The sequence below is a fragment of the Microtus pennsylvanicus genome, chromosome 11, assembly GCF_037038515.1.
Source record: "Microtus pennsylvanicus isolate mMicPen1 chromosome 11, mMicPen1.hap1, whole genome shotgun sequence".
Lineage (NCBI taxonomy): Eukaryota > Metazoa > Chordata > Mammalia > Rodentia > Cricetidae > Microtus > Microtus pennsylvanicus.
In genome coordinates, this window is record NC_134589.1 from 48,030,669 (window position 1) to 48,051,146 (window position 20,478).

The 20,478-nt window shown below is 46.9% G+C and overlaps 2 protein-coding genes across 2 annotated transcripts in view; both read right to left on the reverse strand.

The window, feature by feature from the left end:
* Positions 1-9,734, reverse strand: part of Itgae (integrin subunit alpha E) — a 65,645-nt gene extending 55,911 nt beyond the window's left edge. Inside the window, exon 1 of the mRNA XM_075991731.1 lies at positions 9,653-9,734. Coding sequence (XP_075847846.1) covers positions 9,653-9,689 — 37 coding nt within the window. The 5' untranslated portion in view covers positions 9,690-9,734. The remainder of the gene's footprint in view (positions 1-9,652) is intronic.
* Positions 9,735-18,990: 9,256 nt separating this feature from the next.
* Positions 18,991-20,478, reverse strand: part of Ncbp3 (nuclear cap binding subunit 3) — a 34,476-nt gene continuing 32,988 nt past the window's right edge. The window contains exon 13 of the mRNA XM_075991734.1: positions 18,991-20,083. Within this exon, the coding sequence (XP_075847849.1) occupies positions 19,848-20,083 (236 nt within the window). The 3' untranslated portion in view covers positions 18,991-19,847. The remainder of the gene's footprint in view (positions 20,084-20,478) is intronic.

Consider the following 20,478-nt stretch of genomic DNA (forward strand, 5'->3'; position numbering starts at 1 on the left):
CTACACTATCTTAACGACCCCAGCCAACACATCCTCTGAGAACTGCAGTTCAGATGGGGCCTAGATTGGCTATAAGCTTGAGTCGCAGAGGAAATCACAACGGAAATGCTGAGAGCTTAGATTGAGAGATGAGAAATCAGAACCTGCAGGACACAGTAAAGCAGTGATTACAGGAACTGCACAGCCTGACACACGCTCAGAGAACAGAGGCTGAGGTGGTGGCACAGGCCTGCAATCTGGACACTTGGAAGATGAAGACTGGAGAATCAGGAGTTCTGTGCCATCCTCAGCTACAATAGGAGCACAAGGTTAGCCTGGGCTACATGCAACCCCACCTTAAAAAAACAAATTACAAAACAATTTAAAAAACAAACAAAACAAAAATCAAATTACACATATACAAAAAGAAGGAAGGCGAGAAGGAGGAAGGAAAGAAGGGGATATAGAGCAAGGATATATTGCAAGGTTAGATCTGTAAACTATGCTAGCTAGCTTTAGTACAAAGAGTGGAACAATATATGTGCACACAATTCTATTCCCCCACCCCTGTTATAGATGGAAAACTTCTATAGAAATCTGATGGAGACTCTAGCCAATTATATATACACACACACACACACACAGAGAGAGAGAGAGAGAGAGAGAGAGAGAGAGAGAGAGAGAGAGAGAGAACAGAGGAGGAAGAAAGGGAGGGAGGGAGGAAGGAAGGAAAAGCCACAGACTAAGAGAACATAATTGCAACACACATTCACAAAAGATTCATTTCAGAATAGGAAAGGGTTTCTACAAATCACTATGAAATAAAGACACAAAGACTAACATAAAAAGATTTCACAAGAGTTTATCCGAGCAGCTGTCAGTCACCTAAGATGTTCATAATTAGCTATCAGAGAACGGCAAAGTAAGAGCATCATGTGATACGGCTGTAAGCGAACACAGACAAGTGTTGGTGATGATGGAGAGCAGCCAGGACTCTTGAAACATTGTGAAGGCCTTGTTTGCATTGCATCTTTTTTCTTTTTGACTTTTCGAGACAGGGTTTCTCTGTAGCTTTGGACTCTGTCCTGGAACTAGCTCTGTAGACCAGGTTGGCCTCAAACTCACAGATATCCACCGGCCTCTGCCTCCTGAGCGCTGGGATTAAAGGCGTGCGCCATCACCACCTGACTTTGTTTGCATCTTAATATGAACACACTCACTGTTAAAAAGACAATTTGAGACTGATATTCATAGAGACACGGTATGAAACGGTTCAAACAACTCATTTTGTTAGCTGATAGATTGTGGCCGTGGTAGAGAGCGCCACATTCTTCAGAATGAAGGGTTTATGGGCAAATGTTATTTGCAATGAAATGAGGTTCCTGAGCCACTGACATGCAAATGAGTCTTCCGGGGCTGTTCGTGTCAATTCTGCTTGTTTGCATACATGTGTATATGTATTTGCACATGTCGGGGGCACACGCATGTGTATGCAGACATGCAGAGCCTGAAATAGACATCAGGTGTCTGTCTTCCTTGATCGCTCGCCTTAGATATTAAGGCTGGGTCTCTTGGTGAAACTGGAGCTGAGTTGCTCCTTGTCTCTCTGCCTTCTGTGTGGAGCTTACAAGAGGGGTTGCCACACCCAACTGATTTACATGTGGCTTCTGGGGTTCTGAATTCCGTGTCCTTACACTTAACAAATGCTTTGCTCACGGAGCCAGCTGTCTCCTAATCCCATTTTTGCCTTTTTTTTTCTTTTTTGTTTTTTGAGACAGGGTTTCTCTGTAGCTTTAGAGCCTGTCCTGGAACTAGCTCTTGTAGACCAGGTTGGCCTCGAACTCACAGAGATCCACCTGCCTCTGCCTCCTGAGCGCTGGGATTAAAGGTTTGTGCCACCACCGCCAGGCTTTTGCCTTTTTCTTTTGTTCTGTTTGTTTGTTTGTTGTTGTTGTTGTTTTGCTTTGTTTTGATACAGGTCTCTCTACGTAATCCCTGGCTATCCTAGATCTCACCCCCCCAGGCTGGCCTTGAACTCCTTCTCCCACCTCTATCTCTCAAGTGCCAGGATTACACGCTTGTAATGCCCAGGCATACCTGAGGATCCTAAACCACAGATTCTGAATTAAGAAGACAGGGAAGGGCCTGAGGGTCTAGCAAGCCTCATTATTATGACTATGTCTACAGCTGGCAGGTCCTCAGACCCCCTCTGGAAGTTTAAAAGAGGGAGAGCGAAAGTGACCCAGCTGGTGTGTGGGAATTCTAACAGCTCCGTCTCATGTGTGGTACACAGCTGAGCGTGCTACAGTTACCCTGTACCCCTTCGAACAGGTTTGAAGTCTTGTCATGAAAACCCTTCCACTGGCTTGATTCTCAGTCCTTCTGTCTGAGTCTGTGACAGGGGATCCAAGAAAAAACAGATTCAGTTTACCTTATATTTTCCCTACAGTAAACCCTCCTGTGACCTCAGATACATCTTTTTTACAGATGTGTGTGTTGCATGTGCATGTTTGTGTGGTATGTGTGCCCCCGTGTAATGAATGTGTGTAATGCATGTGCATGTTTGTGTGTTTTGTGTGCATGTGTGCTCCTGTGTATGGAATCCAGAGACTGACGTCACGTGTCTTCCTCTATCACTCCCCACCTTACTTTTGAGAACCTGGTGCTCATCACCTCCTAGACTGGTCGGACGGGAACTCTGTGGACCCCATCTGACTCTGCACCTCCGACCCCAGTTTTGGAGTCACAGAAACATGCCTCCACCCCCAGCTTTTATGAGGTTGCTGGAGGTCTGAATTCAAGTTCTCTTGCTTAGAGGCAAAGGCAGGTAGATCACCTCTGTGAGTTCAAGGCCAACCTGGTTTACCCAGTGAGTTTTAGTCCATCCAGGGCTACACAGTAAGACATATGCTTAAAAAAAAGAAAAGAACCCAAGTCCTATGCTTGCGCAGCGAGCACTTTCCTCCTGAGCCACCTCCTCAGCCCCATGTGCCCACATCCCATTCCTTTATCTTGACCTTCACCTTGCCCAGAATAATTCTTGCTAATTCATAAAAGTGCACGACACCGTATTATTAAAGTCATTAAAATTATGAAGCAGGAAAAAAATGGACAGAAGGGAATGGGCTTTTTATTTTTTTTAATGGAAGAATCCGGTTAAACCGGGAAGGAGATCAACCAGTAACTGGTGTGGCCAACCATGAATCCTTCCTAAGCCAATCCCACTTTCGGCTCTGGACACAGCTCCAGGTCCCAGTAGATGCTTAGCAACATTTTGTCTGGATGAGTGGAGATCATTCAATGTCACTCATGGCATCTTCAAATCAGGAAAAAGAAACTATTTTGGCGGGAGGTAGTGGTGGATCTCTATGAGTTTGAAGCCAGCCTGATCTACTTAGAGAGCTGCAGGACAGCCACGGCTACATAGAAGGGCTCTGTTTCAAAAAACAAAGCACACTGTCGCTTTTACTTAAGCCAAGATACATTTCCTTGAAGACTGGCTTAGGGAGAGCACACGATACTCAAGCTTCCCCGAGCTGCTGTTCATCTCCTCTCTACCACTACCCTGGAGCAACACAGAGAACACAAGCAGACCACGCGTTCACCAGTGCTTGGGAGATCACACACCCTCTCTGGGAACCAGACAGAAGCATCAGAGCCTCTGTACTCCTTCCCCCAAGTGCAGCACATGTACTATGGCGCTCAGGACATGAAATCCTAAAATATGATGGCGGGAGACCAGAAGGGACCCTCCAAAACATACTTCTGTAGTTCCTCAGAACGACAGACACAATGCGCACGGTAGCTCTGAAAAGTCTTTTTGCTAAAAATAGAAACCACTTTACATCTGGAAAGGAAACCCTCCTGAGAGGAGCAGTCTCAGGAAGAGGTGAGTTTTAGACCTGGAAGGCACTGGCTGCATCACCCACCTTTCCCCCACCCTCTCGGAAGGACGTCAAGCCCCAGGCAGGCCCAGGTCCCTGCTCTTTTTTGGCAGCTCAGGGTACTAGATAAACCACCATCTGCTCCTAGGTCTGACCTTGTTTTCATCTGACCCTGTTCTGTCCCGTTATCCTGCCTTATGTCAACATGATTACCCTCCCGGTCAGGGATTCCCAGCCAGGACCCCCAAATTGAGAAGGGAGTGATGGTGTTCCCTGTGAATTCAGAGCTTAGGTAAGGATGACTTGGGGTTTGGATTCAGCCTCCTTAGCTCGTTCACACTGAGCCGTGTGTCTGAGAGAGCCAGGTTGGGAGAAATAGGAAGTGAGTGAGTTGAAGAGAAAAGAGCTCTAAAATAGGAACTACCAATGTGTTTGAAGATAAGTGGAGGCCTTCCCTCTGCTTCTACTGCCTGTAATTGATTATTAGAGTAGATCTGAAATCCCTGGGCATCAAGAGCACCTTCCACCGTGCCCAGCTGTGCCCTCCATCCCACATGCCTTCCTCATTAGTTGTCCCCATGTGTCTGGAAGGCCAGCCTTACGGTCCTGCTCAGCCAGTCAGCAGCCTGTCCAGATCCTGGGTAAAGTAACTCACTGGTCCCTGAACCCACTCAGTAGCATCCTGTGGTATTTGTTGGCTCTGACTAAACCCCATCTTGATAAACTAAGGGGTGATTACATCTGCCTCCCCCAACCTGTGATCTGATCTGAGTCATCATGACACCCCCAAACCACAAAGCCCAGCCCAGCTCAGGGCCAGGTTCACAAGAGACACCCTGAAAAATACCATAATAGGCCTGGTGGCCCTCTTTCTCACCCCCTCCCGACCCCATATTTGCTCTGTTTAACTGAGGGGGCTGGCTAGACCCCTCAATGGGTGGGAAAGGGAAGGAAAAGCACAGAGGAAACGTAACAGCTGTTTCCCAGGGCACTTGCTGTCTTCCAGGCAGCGTGCTGCAGGAGGAGGCTAGCGAGGCGCTCTTGGACTCTGGTCATTTGTGTCTGAATCCCAGGTTTTTGTTTTGTTTTTTAAGGCCCAGGTTTCTTGATTTTTTTTTTTAATTTTTCAAGACAGGGTTTCTCCATAGCTTTTGGTTCCGGTCCTGGAACTAGCTCTTGTAGACCAGGCTGGCCTCGAACTCACAGAGATCCGCCTGCCTCTGCCTCCCGAGTGCTGGGATTTAAGGCGTGTGCCGCCACCGCCCGGCCCAGGTTTCTTGATTTTAAGGCCCTTACCAAAAGTTCGAAGCACTGAGGGGTAAGCAGAGTGGGGTTACAAACAGCTGTGAGGAGCTGGGAGCTTGCTGGGCATGGCTCCTTGTTATTTAATGGCTCACGGCACAAGGGCAGAGCCCTGCTTTAGGGCAGGTAACTAGGTCGTTGAGAGCTGATTGTGTAGCAGGCATGCACGAGCTGTGCGTGCAAGCATAAGTGTGTGAGTGCATGGGTGTGTGTGGGTGTGTGTACGTGCGTGTGTGTGCATGAGTGTGGTGGTGCCTGGAGTCTGCTGTGGAGTTTTATATTGCACTTTTCTTTGGGCTTCCATGTATCCGCTGCTTCATACTTCCCACGGAGACTCAGAATAGCATGAGCCCCAAGGGCAGAAAGTCTTGAGTTCAAATCTTTGCTATGCCACGGAGCCACTGAAGAACCTTGGCTTGTGCCACTGCTTTGGTTTTCACCCTGGGACACGGGCTGTGCTAGCTCAGGGCCTGTGAGTGGAGGCTCAGTGTGTGGATGCTGGTGTTAAAAGCTCTTTGACCACAGGTAGAGGGCTGTGGCTTCTCTCATAACCTCACCGCCCACCCTCTTCCTCCAAACCTGTCGTGCTGTCTGACATGAGAGCCCAGCTAGACTTGTGTCTGTCGCCACTCTTTCCACAGGGCTGCTCCCTAAACTGTCTCCAGTCACACGGGCCTCTGAGTTAAGGATCTTCTCACCCTGGCAGCCACCACGACCTCTTCTGTAGCACTGGTCCTTTTTGATGCCTTCTCACAGCACAGTGCCCATCACTGTTCCCAAAAAATGAGGCCCAAATTTATATAAGGAACTAGCTATAGAGATGAGATTAGACTTAGCATCCTGATCCCTGGTCCAGAGGCCCAGAAAGGCCCCAGGGGGAGGGCCATGCCCAGCTCAGATCACAAGCATCCGCAGAACACCTGTCTGGCAAGAGCAGCTCATGGACCACATCCCCTCATCTTTCTCACAGGCTCGCCATCTCAACCCCAAACCTCACAGGCACCTGAAGAGCCTTTCCCTTCACACCTCTAATTTATCTGATAACAAAGATGGCCACGGGTCTCAGGTGGTTCCTGAATGCAAGGGACAGCACCGTGCTAAGCACGTGTGAATTTCCCAACATTTCCTCTGAACATCCCTCCAAGCAACTCTGCATGCCTGCCCTCCTCAGCACTCGTGGACTGGACACTGCTGCAGCCCCCTCACCAGCCTCTCTGCTGTTACCTCTTACGCCCTGACTCCATATTCTACACATGCTTCCCACCATGCTCAGGACCATCCATGGCTTCCAGTGTCCTCATGGTGAAGTCCCTCAGCCTGGCACTCCGAGTCCTCCACACTGCTCAACTCCAGCACCGCCTTCCACATACCCCCTATACAGCTATACACCTGTGCACACCACACACCCCATATACTCTATGTACGTCTGTACATGGCATGACACCCCATGTGTACCTATATGTTATACAGACCCCATAAGCCCCATGTACACCTGTATATACCACTCATATGCCACATGTGCTCGTATATCCCGTATATACTCCATGGATCATGCACACACAATGCATACTCCACAAACCCCATGCATACTATATGCTCACAGTCCTATGTAACACATATAAAATCTACATAGCTCGTACATGCCATCTTATAAACCACATAGCCTATATACTTCATATAGTCCATAACAGTACAGACAGACCACAAGTACCCTATATGCACTACTCACATCCTATGCACTCCCTATCCATGCCACACACACTTCATACACACCAGCTAGTTTTCCAGAGGTCAGAGATGGGAGGTTCCATCTGGCTTGTCCACCTATGCTTAGGCCATCCATCCTTTCTGCCCGAATGCTGTTTCCTGGCTCCACTGAGTCCTGTGGCTTTTCCCACAGACCATGCCCCAGGCTAGGGAAGTTAGTGTGTGTACAGCCTGCTTTCTCACCACACGGGGGCCCGGCAGGACCTGACCTGGGATCGAGAGGCAACGTCAGAGTAAACAGCTTTCTGTTTCCAAGCCTCTAATTCTTCATTTTCTTCATGCACCCAGGCCTTGCTGCTTCTGAAAGCCCTTCTTCCTGGTCAGTTTATTTGCTGAGACCCTTCCCATTCTCCTAGGCATATCTCAAGTACCAGGATCCCTGTTCCTGAGGGCCAAGATGCTCGCTCACATCTGCACACAGGTATAGGCTAGGCTTGGGAGGATCCAGGCCAGCCACCTCCTAGCTTACCCAGAGGGGCCACCACAGGCCTCAGGCTGGACTGGTAGAGTAGGGTAGGCCCTGGATCTGGTTCCTTACTCTTACCCAGAGGGGCCACCACAGGCCTCAGCCTGGACTTGGATTCTGGTTCCTTACTCTTAACCCATGAGGTTTCAGAGATCCATAGTAAAGTTCCCTTTACACATGAGAAGTAAATTCAACCTCAGAGACTCAGGAGGAAGTGAGTTCCTGTGGCCACAGAATGAGTCAGGGCTGGATTGACTTAGGGGACATCAGGGTATACTGGGGCTGGACGCTGGAGTCTGGGCTGCTGTAGATTTGTGTGACTGCACCTGTATTCTCTCTGAACCTTCCTTAGAGAGCCGTTAGTTCATTTGCTCTTAAGAGACAGGAAAATGTCATTACCACAGTGGGCGGCTTGGAAGGGCAGAAGGGTAGAGCCACTGAGTCACAATTGTGAATTGGCCCCAACCCAGTGAAGCCAGCCGGGACCACTTTGCCTGCTTCTGACCTCCAAAGTCCTGAGGACTCAGCCTCTGAAACCTTTCCAGGAAATTCTTGAGGCCTGGCCTATCACCACACCTCAGGGCATCACACTACAGAGCAGAACCATCTCATTTCACCGCCAAATATGAAGGCCGAGCTCTCACCCACCCACGGCATACCCAACCACAGGCAACAGGGCCTTAGGGACAATCTGCCCATCTTGGTTTTGTTTTTTTCCCCGGTTTTTTGAGACAGGGTTTTTCTGTGTCTCTATGTAACCCTAGCTGTCCTGGAACTCACTATGTAAAACTCAGAGATCAGCCTGGCTGTGCCTCCAGAGTGGTGGGTTAAGGCATGTCCCACCACCACCTGACTCCATCGACTTGGGAAGAAGTACCAGGGCCTTGGGGTGATGAATGGCAGTGGAGGAGGTGCGAGGTGATGGCATTGCTGAGGAACTATAGGAAACAGAGGTGGGCAGGAGCCCAAAGACCTGGACATCTCTACTGTGCCTTGGTTGCAACCCTTTCGGTCTGTCTGTCTATAGGCCTTAGTCTCCTCTATACAGGAGTGAGTTAGTCTAATCTCAGCCTTGATGAAAAAAAAAGTGAGACCCCACTCCACACTCTGCAGGTAACAAAACTAAAGACAAGTCTAGGATGCAAACCAATGAAAAGTTCAACTTTCCTCTTTCCATGGTGATTACTCAGGTACTTAAAGAAAACTTATATATGTATGCCCCCCCCCGTGTGTGTGTGTGTGTGTGTGTGTGTGTGTGTGTGTGTGTGTGTGTGTACACATGGCACAAGTCAGAAGACAAGTCAATTTTCTTTTACCATGTGGGTCTCCGGGGTAGAATCCAGGTCATCAGGCTTCGAAAATTAAAAAAAAAAAAGGCCTTCACCTTCTGAGCCCCTCAGATATTTTTAAAATATCAAAATTTGCTCCCAAACATGTTGCAGTGGTGATCTGGGCAGGGCCTAGCCTGCCTCCTGGGTGCCTGTCTCATGGTGGGTGCCTAGCCTGCGTCCTCCTCCTATGATGGCTCAGCTTCTTCACACGTCCACTGATTGGCATGAACGGCTTTCATAGACACAGCTCCCAGAAGCCTTTATATTACTGTGTCTGATGCCCACCTTATTCTCCTGCCAAGTTCAAGCAAAAAAAAAAAAAAAAGACCCAGATCACTGGGCAAGAACACCATGGCTAGAGCCCCATCCGAGCAATCCCTGGGGCTAGCTTATCTTTGGGACCATATAGGCGTGCTCAGGGCAGTTTATCCCAAAGCAGCTCCCTCACAGGGTTAAAGACAGAAAGGGACCTCTGGCAGCAAAAATACCTTGCCTTCTCCCACAGCACAGAGTAGGAAGCAGGTTTCCCTCGATACTGACTTTGTAGATTCTCGCCTCCAGTCTCCTAGTAACATCTACATTCTCACAAGTGCTCCCCACTCGAGCAGCTCAGACTGCTCTATTAACTAGGCGTCCTCTTGGGGGCTGCATGGGGTGTCACCACACTCTGGGCACTAACTGAGCACAGATCTGAGGACATAGCAGTGAGGGGAGGCTGGATGGAGAGGGAAAGAGAGTAGCAGAACCCTACAGTCTGAGGCCAGGGGTCATCAACACTGAAGAGTTCCTTACCAGCAAGCCTACAAATATGTCTAAGCAAAGGCACTTCTTGGGGAAGCGCCCCATTTCTCTGACCTCTAACCCTAAAGTCCAGACAGAGCTGAGAGCATATGAAGGCAGGGGGTAAGGGAAGGGTGACTTACTGGCCATGCAGAGAAGGGTGTGGAAGAGCCACTTCATAGCTGGAGCAGATGCAGCTGTATGAGCCGAGTAGGTGACACAGAAGGACCTGAGAAGGCACTCAGCTTCCCCTCCTCTACCAGAGGCCAGGAGGCGGGGACAGAGAAGGGGGGGCCATAGGACCACAGGTACTTTCAAATAGACATAGCCAACCTGGCTTATACAAGGCCAGCATGTGACTTCCCCCGTAGCTATGCATGGGTCCTGGAAGGTAGACAATTGTCAGCTCAGCTCCGTTACTCACCAGACACACCATCTCATACATGAGTGAGCCAGTGTGGCCGGTGGTAGTCCTGTGGCAGACAGAGGAGCTGAAGGAGCCAGCAGTCGTCCAGGTAGGTGAATTCCAACCCATCCCATCTAAAATGCTCCCCAGCTCAGTCTTGGGTCCCCTCCCACGGAAAGTGACCCCCCAATCAGAAACTGTGCTTTATATTTGCTCCTGTACTCGGGGTCTGGGATTGTGGATAGTCAGGTAAGCATGAAGATTCAATGTTTAGCTGAAGTCATTGCTTCAATTCAGCCTTACAGTATAGTTCTGACCCAGCCCAGGTTGTGGAGACTTTACTATCAACAGGGGTAGTCATATCTAAAGACCAACTTCCTTCATGGTTAAATTCGCCCAGACAGCAGTAAGGGAAAGAAGCCTCTCCACTCAGCAGTCCAGCAGAGCCTCAGACGGCAATCCCAGCAATTAGGAGTATAGGGCAGGAAAACTGAGTTTGAGGCCAGTCTAGGTCATGTAGTAAGACCTCTCTGCAAAAATGGGCTGCTGTGTACCCTGCTGTCCAACTGAGCTACCAGGCACAAGGGACTGACATGTTAAAACGATACCAGTACATGGAGAGAACTGAAATTTAGACTACTCAGTCTTAATTCAGAAAGGCTAGGCATTAAACTTCTCATTCTTACATGCATGCAAGAGGACGTCCTGAAGTGTTACTGTGTGAACATAAAGTAGACAATCACATGACCTTAATGGCTACATAAAAATCAATTTTTATTGTTTTTCACATGGAAAACTTACTTAGCCAAAGTTCTGTGAAGATTCAATGACACTCCAAACACTTCCACACTGTCAGCTTGGTCTGACACCCGACTAGCTCTTACACAACGACTTGAATAAAGGTTACAGTTCACCATTTCCCTCTGCATACCACCTGGCAGAGATTATTAGCAGCTAGAAAAGCAGAGTTCCAGGTCTGATGACTTACTGCCACAGCATGGTGCACAGCAGAGCACCCTAAGGCTGTTGGATAGACATGTCACAAGCTGCAGTGGCACCCGTAGCCAGTCCATCTCCCCATCACTCCTCTATGCCCACCTCTCCCAAATCACACCCTCGATAGGGTAGGAGAGCCTGGGAACTCTGCAAGCAGCAAGACTCTTTCAGTGCCCATCCCAGGCACCTCAGGAGGCCGGGCAATGCAGATGGCTGAGAGCTTCACAGGGAGCAGGTGCATTTTCTGCCACCTCTGTCTGTATACTACAGAGGGCCAACACCTCCAGCACCCAACCAAGATTTTTTGTCAAGGCCGGTAACTACAACCTGCAGAGGGGCCCACCCAGCCCATCTAATACTAAAGCTTTCCCACAAACCAGAGCCTCAGGCCCTAGGTTAGGGGTGTGGCTTTGCTGTCTCACATTCTGTTCTCTTCTAGCCTCCAGTCCTAGGCTGTAAGTTCAGCAAACACATACTTCAAGGAACCAACATGAATGCCAATCTTAAACCACTAACTAGACTGTATCCTTCCAAAGTATCCATGTCATGAAAGACAAAGGATGAGGGCCTGTTCCTGTTACAGAACAAAGGCCGTCCACTACCTGCCAGATTAGATCTTGAACCACGAAAAAAAATGCTTGAAATGGCATTACTGGACAGCCAGAAGCCTGAAGTCTGGACTACAAATAAGCAATATTATACTGACCAGACACCACATATTTCTGAACTTGGTAACTATCCTACAGACACAGCACAAGCATGGTGAGGGTAAAGTGGAATGTGGTGTAAAATATTTCAAACAGTTTGGGGGTTAGGGATGCAGACAAGGGAAAGACTGAATGGTAAAACAAAACAGAAAAAATGTGCTTTGTTCTATCCTCAGTACTACTGTGATTTTGCAATTATTTCAAGAGAAGGTATATAGAGCCACAGCAAATCCGAAATCCCAGTGTTCAGGAGGCTGCTGTCGGATTGAGAGCTCTAGTCAGGGTCTAGGCTAGGCCAGCGTATGAACAAGGAGACCCTGTCTCCCTGCTACCGCTCCCAAAGAGAAATTTGATACACGTTCAGAGAGAGAGGTGTGCAGCAGGAGGCGGCCACTGTCTTGAGAGTCACAAGCAAGCAGGAAGTATGACGTACTGCAGTGGAGGGGGCTGCCCTCAGCCTCCAGACAGAAGTGGTTCTAATCATAGTTAGCCTTCCCTCAAGAAGCTGGGAAGAAAACATTTGAAGATGAGGACCACAGGGAGTTGGACAGGCAGAGCCAAGGTCACAAGGAATAACCTTTATCAGAGGGTACTGTCACCTCAGGGCTGATGGTGCTGATCTCAGAGGGAAGCTAAGGACTGAGCCCAAGGCTACATGGATGGCTAAGTTGCTGAGCTAGGAGCCAGAAATGACTGCTCCAGAACCAGGACCCTGAACTACAAACTCCTCTCTTCAGAGCATAAGCTTTTGAGAATTTAAAAAGTAAAACTACACTTGCATTCCCAGGTGCCTACAGCTGAACAACATCCACCTCCAATTCCCGTATTCAAGTTCTAAACCTCAATGTGACTAAGAAATTTGTCTTTGAGGAAGTCACTAAGCTTAAAATAGGTCAAAAGGGTGGGGCCCAGTCCTAATGCCACAGGGTTGTTAGTATGAGAAAGGTCACAGGCACACACAGAGGAGAAAGGCCACTTTCATGCTGGAATCCTATGACTTCTAGGGCCATGAGAAAATGTCTGTTGTTTAAACCATCCATTCTGTGGTTATCTTGTCATAGCTGCCCGAGCAAACTAGTGCCTTTAGGCTACCTTTTCAAATAGCTCCCAAATTAAAGACCGAACAGTGTTTGTTATACCTTTACACATGTACACACATGAACATATCACAGTGCATGTATGGAGGCCAAAGAACAACCTGCATGAATCCTTTCCAGCATGTAGATCAGAGAGAATAAACTCAGGCTATCAACCATGATGGTAGCCTTTCCCCACTGAGCCATATCACCGGTCCTTCTTGGCCCTTCATGACTGAAGAGCTGGAAGGGAGCATGCACTCACTGGCTGTGGGATCAGGTGGTCTCTTGATGACCGCATCTCCTATGGGTTACTCCCAATGCTCCTTGCAAAGTACAGCCTGAGTTCCTCCCATCTCAACTACTGTGCACATAGAAGAAACTTGAGGTCATCTCACTTGAGGCCTCCATTTAATGTACAGGGAAACTAAGAGAGGAAGGGACATGCTCCATCTTCCAGGTGTGAATGTGTGAGAGAATGAGTCCCTAGGATCTGCTCAGCTCCAGCTACCATCCTATTTGCCTTTCTTCAAAGACATTCTACTTTAGCTAAGATACTGCTCATGGCTCTCGGGGGAGCTTTTGTACAAGGGCAGAAAGGGGACAAGTCACTGGATCCAACACTAGGAAAGGGAGATGCTATTTTTGTCAATGACATGAAGCTCTTGCTCTACAGCCTATGCTGGTCCGTCCTTACTGGTCCAGGGGTAGAGGTGTCTAAGGCACACAAAGTTTTAGCTTCTGAAGAATCTGAGCATCCAGAGGCCTCTGGAACTAGAAGAGACTCCCCAGGCAGATTTATGACTTTGGTACACTGAGTATCACTAGCACTCTGGAATTTATCAATAAAACACAACTTCCATGCTTTATCAGGCTGAATGGTAAATATAGGGAAAAAATGTTCTTTGTTCTACCCTCAATGTTACTGTGATTTTTGAAATTACTTCAAAAGAAAAAGTTTATAGAGCCATGGAAAACCTATAATCCTAGTGTTTAGGAAGCTGATGTAGGAGGATTGACAGTTCTAGACTAGTTAGGGCTCTAGGCCAGGACAGTTTGTGTAACAAGGGAGACCATCTAAGACAGGCTTCTAAGGCAGCAATTCCTTGACTGTTCCCAGAAACATCAAAATTCTGTGAAATGCTTATAGGGTTTTGGAGGAGTCAGGACTACTCTGTCTGCTAAAATCTACCCTACAAATACAGGACCAGCTTTAGAATTTGCTGCTGGTCACATGCATTTTACAATCTGTCTTGAAGCAAAAGAACTGCTCTCAATAATACCAAAAATACAATACTTTCTTCTTTGAGCTCTTACTTTTAAAGGGGGAGGAAAAGGCTCAGGTTCTAAGCTACATCTTACTAAGTACAGCTTAAAAGCAGAGACAGGCACAAGAGCTGTTCTAGCAGCTGCCACCTCCTGCCTCCTGTTCTGGGTTGCAGTCACCTATCCAGACAGGACCAGGGCTAAGAACTGGTTCAGGGTTCCCTCTCTGGAGCTCCGACTTAGCCGCCAGCATTCTTTCCTTCTATCCTAGGGAGGATGAATTCTTAAAAAAAAAAAAATCTTGGGAGAGGAAGAGGTTAAGAGTAACTCTGCTCTTTAGTGGCTCTGGACTGGGCTCATGGCTGTCTAATCCTTTTTCTTTCAGATACCAGTCGGATCCAAGCATGCTCTTTCTGGTATTATAGACTTTTTTTTTTTGGTTTTTTTGAGACTAGGTTTCTCTGTGTAACAGCCCTGGAACTAGCTCTTGTAGACCAGGCTGGCCTCAAACTCACAGAGATCTGCCTGCCTCTGCCTCTGAGTACTGGGATTAAAGGCGTGCGTCACCACTGCCCAGCTCTGGTATTATGGACTTTCTAAACCCACTTCTGGCCATTACGTGGCTGAGGACACAGTCACCTTAACTCAAGCAGCGTGCCCTTTTCTGTTTCTTTCCCCTTGCTGTCTGCTGCGATTTACAACTTGCCTGGCAGCTTTCTTTCAAACCCCAATAAAACTGTCCTCAAGTTTAAAAAAACAAAACCAATTCCCAGCAACCTTTCTAGAGCTGGATGAACTCCAGCTCAGATGTGGCAGATTATCAACATTTGAGTTTTCTGAGATCCACTTAGTGATAGCTCCTTATTGCAACATGGAATATTAAGGACTACTCTGGTCCACTTTGCATCTGGGGAACTCAGCTAGAATCAAAAAAAGGCACACAAAAAGGTGTGCGAGCTGCGTTATCAAAGTCATTCATTTCCCAAATATTTCTGAAATTCTACTTACACTGGGCTGGCCTGGTTCAGGGATACAGAGAAAATACCATGAAGATACCTGCTCCTTAGGAGCTCACAGGCTGGAAAGGAAAACAAGAACAAAGCATGAAAATAAAGCATTCCATATACGTGGCAGAAAAATGAGGCCTGGCCCATAAGAGGCACAGGCCTGAGGGTCAAGCTGCTCTTCTGGCTGGAAGCTTACAGTCTCACAAATGTTCATAGAGGACCTGCTGGGTCAGTATGGTGACAACCAATGTACAAGTCAAACATGGTCCCTGCTCTCACGAGCTTACAGCCTAGCAAAAGCATTAACCAGGAATAGGAAGTGAAAGTCCAGTAAAGTGTGCTGGGTGGGCTGGAGGCATGTGGTTTTCATTATCTGAGTCACAGGATTAAATGCGAAGCACTTGTCTGAAAAGTAAACAAGCAAACAAAAACAGCTGCAAGGCGATGGAGCCCCACTGTCTCCATCCTCCCCTCAGCAAGCCCAGGCAAGCTGGGTGGGAAACCCCCAAACATTTTGTGCTTCTGCTGCTCCTGTGGCCCAAGTTCCCAAGCTTCTTAAAAGTGACCTCACTAGGTGTGGTGACACCAAAACAAGGGAGCATTTGCATGACGTGGTCCTAAATCGCAGGTCCAACTACTTCACTTAGTACTCAACTAAATTAAGAGTAACCCTTTTCCACAAAGGTAAGAACTACAAGAACCGGGGCTGGAGAGATGGCTCAGCCCCGCTCTTCCAAAGGTCTTGAGTTCAATTCCCAGCAACCACATGGTGGCCCACAACCATCTGTAATGAGGTCTGATACCCTCTTCTGGCTAACTGTATAAATAATAAAATTTTTTTTTTTTTTAAAAAGAACTACAAGAACCTTATGAAGCTGGTCTTCAATGTGGCACCTGCCTTGGGATTTCCAAGAGGTATTTTGATTAGATTACACTCTTTTTTTTGTTTGTTTGTTTGTTTTTCGAGACAGGGTTTCTCTGTGGCTTTGGAGCCTGTCCTTGAACTAGCTCTTGTAGACTGGCCTCTAAATTGATTAGATTACACTCAATTTTAAAGTCAGGCACTGACTTAGGATCTAACCCTGGAGTCAGCTAGGATTCCTTTATAGACATACTGGGACACACTCACAAGGAAACCAGTATTGAGGAATGCCTCTTAAAATCTTGATCATGAGAGAAATCAAGAAGGCAGTCTGGAAAAAAAATGAGAACAGTCCACAGGTACTGCCAGGGGCCATCCTGACCAGCTCCACAGGCTATCAAAGAAGTCTGTGATTCTACTCCAGAAGCGATGGTGAGGTTCTGCAAAGGTTTCAAGCAGAGTAACAATAAGATCAGATTGATATTTTAAAAGTTCATCTTGTTATACATGAAAATATGCCCAACATACTCAGGCATGGTGATGCATACCTTTAATCTCAGCACTTAGGAAGTAGAGGCAGGCAGATCTCTGAGTTCGAGGTCAGCCTGGTCTACAGCCAGGGATACATGGAGAAACCTTGTCTTGAAAAGCCAATAAAATAACGGGGGGGAGGGGGGATGAGGAAGAGGAATAAATAATGGGCAATAGCACTAGTCATTAGGAAACTGCAACTCAGAACCATTCAGGGACTGGGATGTAGCTCGGTAGTACAGCACTTGTCTGCATGTTCAAGGTCCTGGGTTTGATGCCCTACACTGCAACAAAACAAAACACTGTGCATGCATACACACACACACAATGAAATACCGCTTCACAGTGAAAAATGAGTATTGGAGAAGATATGATAAACTGGAATCATGATACACTCCATGGGAATACAACTTGGCAATTCCTCCAAAGACGAAAGGTAAGAGCTACCATGATCTATAGATTCCATTAATTTCAGCATTTGGGAGGCAGAGGCAGGTGGATCTCTGTGAGTTCGAGGCCAGTGTGAGCTACAAAGCAAGTTCCAGGACACAGAGAAACCCTGTCTCAAAAAATCAAAAAAAAAAAAAAAAAAGAATAAAAACACACATCCATGAAGGGGAGCCGCACACAAATACTCACAGAAGCCTATTCATGATAGTCTCAAATTAGAAACCACAGAATGCCCATTAAGTGAATGATAAATATACAGATAATTTAAAAAACTAAAAAAAAAAAAAAAAGCAGCACTGAGAAGCACATTGCTGGCACACCTTTAATGCCAGCACTTGGGAAGCAGAGGAAGACAATTTCTGTGAATTCAAGGCCAGCCTGGTCTACATAGGGAGTTTGAGGGGCCAGGGCTACACAATCAAAACCTGTCTAAATATATATACAGAGAGACAGATGAAGGATGAGTGCTAGGGGGAACACGATGTTTTTGGTGATGAAAGTGTTCTAAAGTTGATTATGATACTGGTTACACAACTCTGTAAATAGCCTACAGCCAACTGAAATGTATACTTTAAATGGATAAACTAAATACTACGTAAATAGTCTCTCAAGCAAAATTCACTCCAGTTACATGAAGAATGGAGAGGGAGAACTGAGAGAGGCTGCTGCAGAGAGGGAGAATAGAAGCAGGGAAGGATTCTTGGGTTCAGGCTAGAGGAGGGCCAGAAGCTGTCTGGCCCCTCTATAAAGAGGGGGAGTAGGAAACAGAGATGAGGTATCTGTGATTATTATCAAGCAGCAAAAAGTGTATTTAAAATCTTCTACATGGAGTAACCCCACATGTACAGAAAGTACCCTGGAGAAAGTATACCCAGCTGTCTGCAAGACTATCCTGACTATCCACCATCACTCCTAAGCATACAGGGTTCAAGGTATTGAAGACCTGAGCAGGTATTGAAGACCAAGTGCAGGCTGGAGAGAGAGGCTGGGAAGGCCATCACTACCTATCTTCTATAAAGTCCTCCCCTCGTTTCTAGCAGGAGACTGAGAAGTGCTCAAAGGCCCTAGGCAAATGGGTCTGGATTGGTGGATGGAAAGCATCATAACTGAGGAACAAAAAGAAAGCCGGGGGAGTTGCCTAAGCCCTAAGGAAACCATGTCAGTTGGGAAGATCTCCAACCCACTGACAGAACCAGAGCCAGTGCTTACGCACATACCTGCCCTGTCTTCCTGACACATTGGCCACCTCAACAGAAAACATGCTACAGACATAGCTTCAGGAATAACAAAATATCAAGTAGATATCAACAAAGCCAGAAACTGCACCAGACCATTTACTTGCTTCATGGGGAAAGGAAAGCTCAGGACTACCGGGCAGGGTCCGGGTTGGCATCCAGGTCTGCCCTTTTTCTTTTCATTCTACCAAGTCTGAACCTCTAAGAACATGACTGTGAGCTGTGAGCCACACAGGACCAGAGAAGCTTAGAAACCCTAGCGGCCTTAGGTCTGAACTAGCAGAGAAATCAAAGCTACCTCTTTCTGGGATACACAGAAGCCAAACAATTTTGGTTATATGGGGGGAGGTTAACCAAATAATACATATGACACAGGTTTGTTACAACTACAGTTCTTAAGCCTTTCTGCTTCTTTTCTTATGACACTGTTCATTCACAATGTAGTCAACCACCAATGGGACATGTGCTCAACCACAAGTCAAGTGCTCTATGGATGAGAACAACCCAGGCACGTGAAGAGCGTGACATCCCAAAGTGACAGTGGCTCACCATCATCTCGAACTCCAAGATTCTAATGTGCTTAAGTGAAACATCAGTTTTACACCTGCAGAGGAATACAGTATTAAATACTGCAAAGTAAAAGTCAGATGAAAGGCCGAATAATCAACTGACTTTCCATGGTAAAAGAATTTGAAAGAAGACTAAAAATAAACTAAAAATTTCTGAAACTACTATCTTATTTGCTAGTTTTGAATACGTCTTCAGTGACAAGTCAAAGACAAAAGAATGAATTATCAACCCATGCCTTTTAGAAAAGCTGTAATGAACAAGAAGAGTCCATTGTAGATGGACAGTTTTTCCTACAGTGGCCACAAAGCAAGTTGAATTCATGTACAACAGACCACACATTTAGTATCATTTAAAATAAAGACTCTTCTCTTTGCCTTCTTCCAAAGTATATAATGTGTATATTTAACAACACAAGAGACACCACTTGAGCTTCCCCTGTAGCCAACAGGAGGAATATCCACATATAAAAATTAAAAATTTAAACTTTTAAGTCATTAATAGTTTTTGAACATAATACAGACTTAGAAATTGTTCAACATTAACCCAAGACCCCATCCCTAAGCACATAAATCATCTTCAAATTCAGAAGCCAGAGCTGCCTGTCCCTAGAAGTCCCACAGCACTACCTTGACCTTCACATCAGGCTCATAGCCAATAAAGGACCTAACAGAAACTCCCCAGGGAGGAATGGAAGCCATTGTTGCTACATGTCTATCTACCAGGGAGGGCAGACGCAGCCAGGTCAGGTCTATAAGATTCAGCCCCCACACTAAGGTCCTGGAAGGCTGGGCAGGCAGCTTCCCTCATCTTCCCCCAAAGACTGTCCAATAAGCACCTGGAAACTGACTTTTCTTGGGAAAAGGGTGCTGGCAAGAGCTGTCAGAGCCAAGGCAACAGTGAGAAGTTCTCTGCTCTTTGGATGAACCATGTAAAACATTTCTTTTAAAAGACACAATGTTAAAAATATTAAGAAAACGTCTACAAAATCTGGAGGGTTGCCTTTTTCTCCAAGGGTAAAGATTGTGGGGTGGTGGGGAGAAGACTTGAGGGCCCAGAACTGTAGCTCTGCAGCACAAGCAGAGACGCCCTTCAACACTCATTACACTCCAAAACTGTCCTACTGGGACAGCAAGAGTTCAGGGTGCAGGCAGGAGGGAAGGGAGCCAGCTGTTTCTACTGTGTGCCCCACCCTCAGAATGTCAGGTCTGAGGACAGCTGCCAAGGCCAGGGCATCAGGACTCTGCTTCTGAACCAGAGCTACTTTCCCGGCTGACTTCAATCTGGAGCGACGGCAAGCTATCTAGCCGACTTTTTTTCTGGCGAGATTGTTCTTTCTCCTTAATCAAAGCACCCCATGCCCTCTGAAGCTCCGAGTCATCTTCCTCAGCACCAGACGGCCTGTGATCCACTTTCTTCGTGTTCTTTTCTTTGGTCTTGGGTGTAGATCCTAAGCGAGTCCATAAACCACCTGTTGGGGTGAGAAGACACCTCAGTTTGGCAGTCAATGCTGAGCACCAGAAAATCCCGAGGAAGCAGGTGTATTGCCAACGCCTGCCATGCAGAAAACATCAGCAGAGGCAGTTGGCACCAGTGTGCAAGTGGACAGTTTGCGACTCAATGAAACAGGCTCAAAACAGGTGGTCCCACACCGAGCATAGGACAATCACCTTAGACTTCCCTGACATATTTGTCCCTCTCCTGGTGAGAAGCATCTTGTCCCATGCTCATACCACCCCAGTCTACTAGGAACTGTAAGCTCTAACATTCTGCAAACTGAAGGGTCTAGTTTAGACGATTTTCAGGCTTTTAGCTGACTTTTAATTTTTAAAGAGTTTTATTGAACTGAAGAAATGGCTCAGCCAT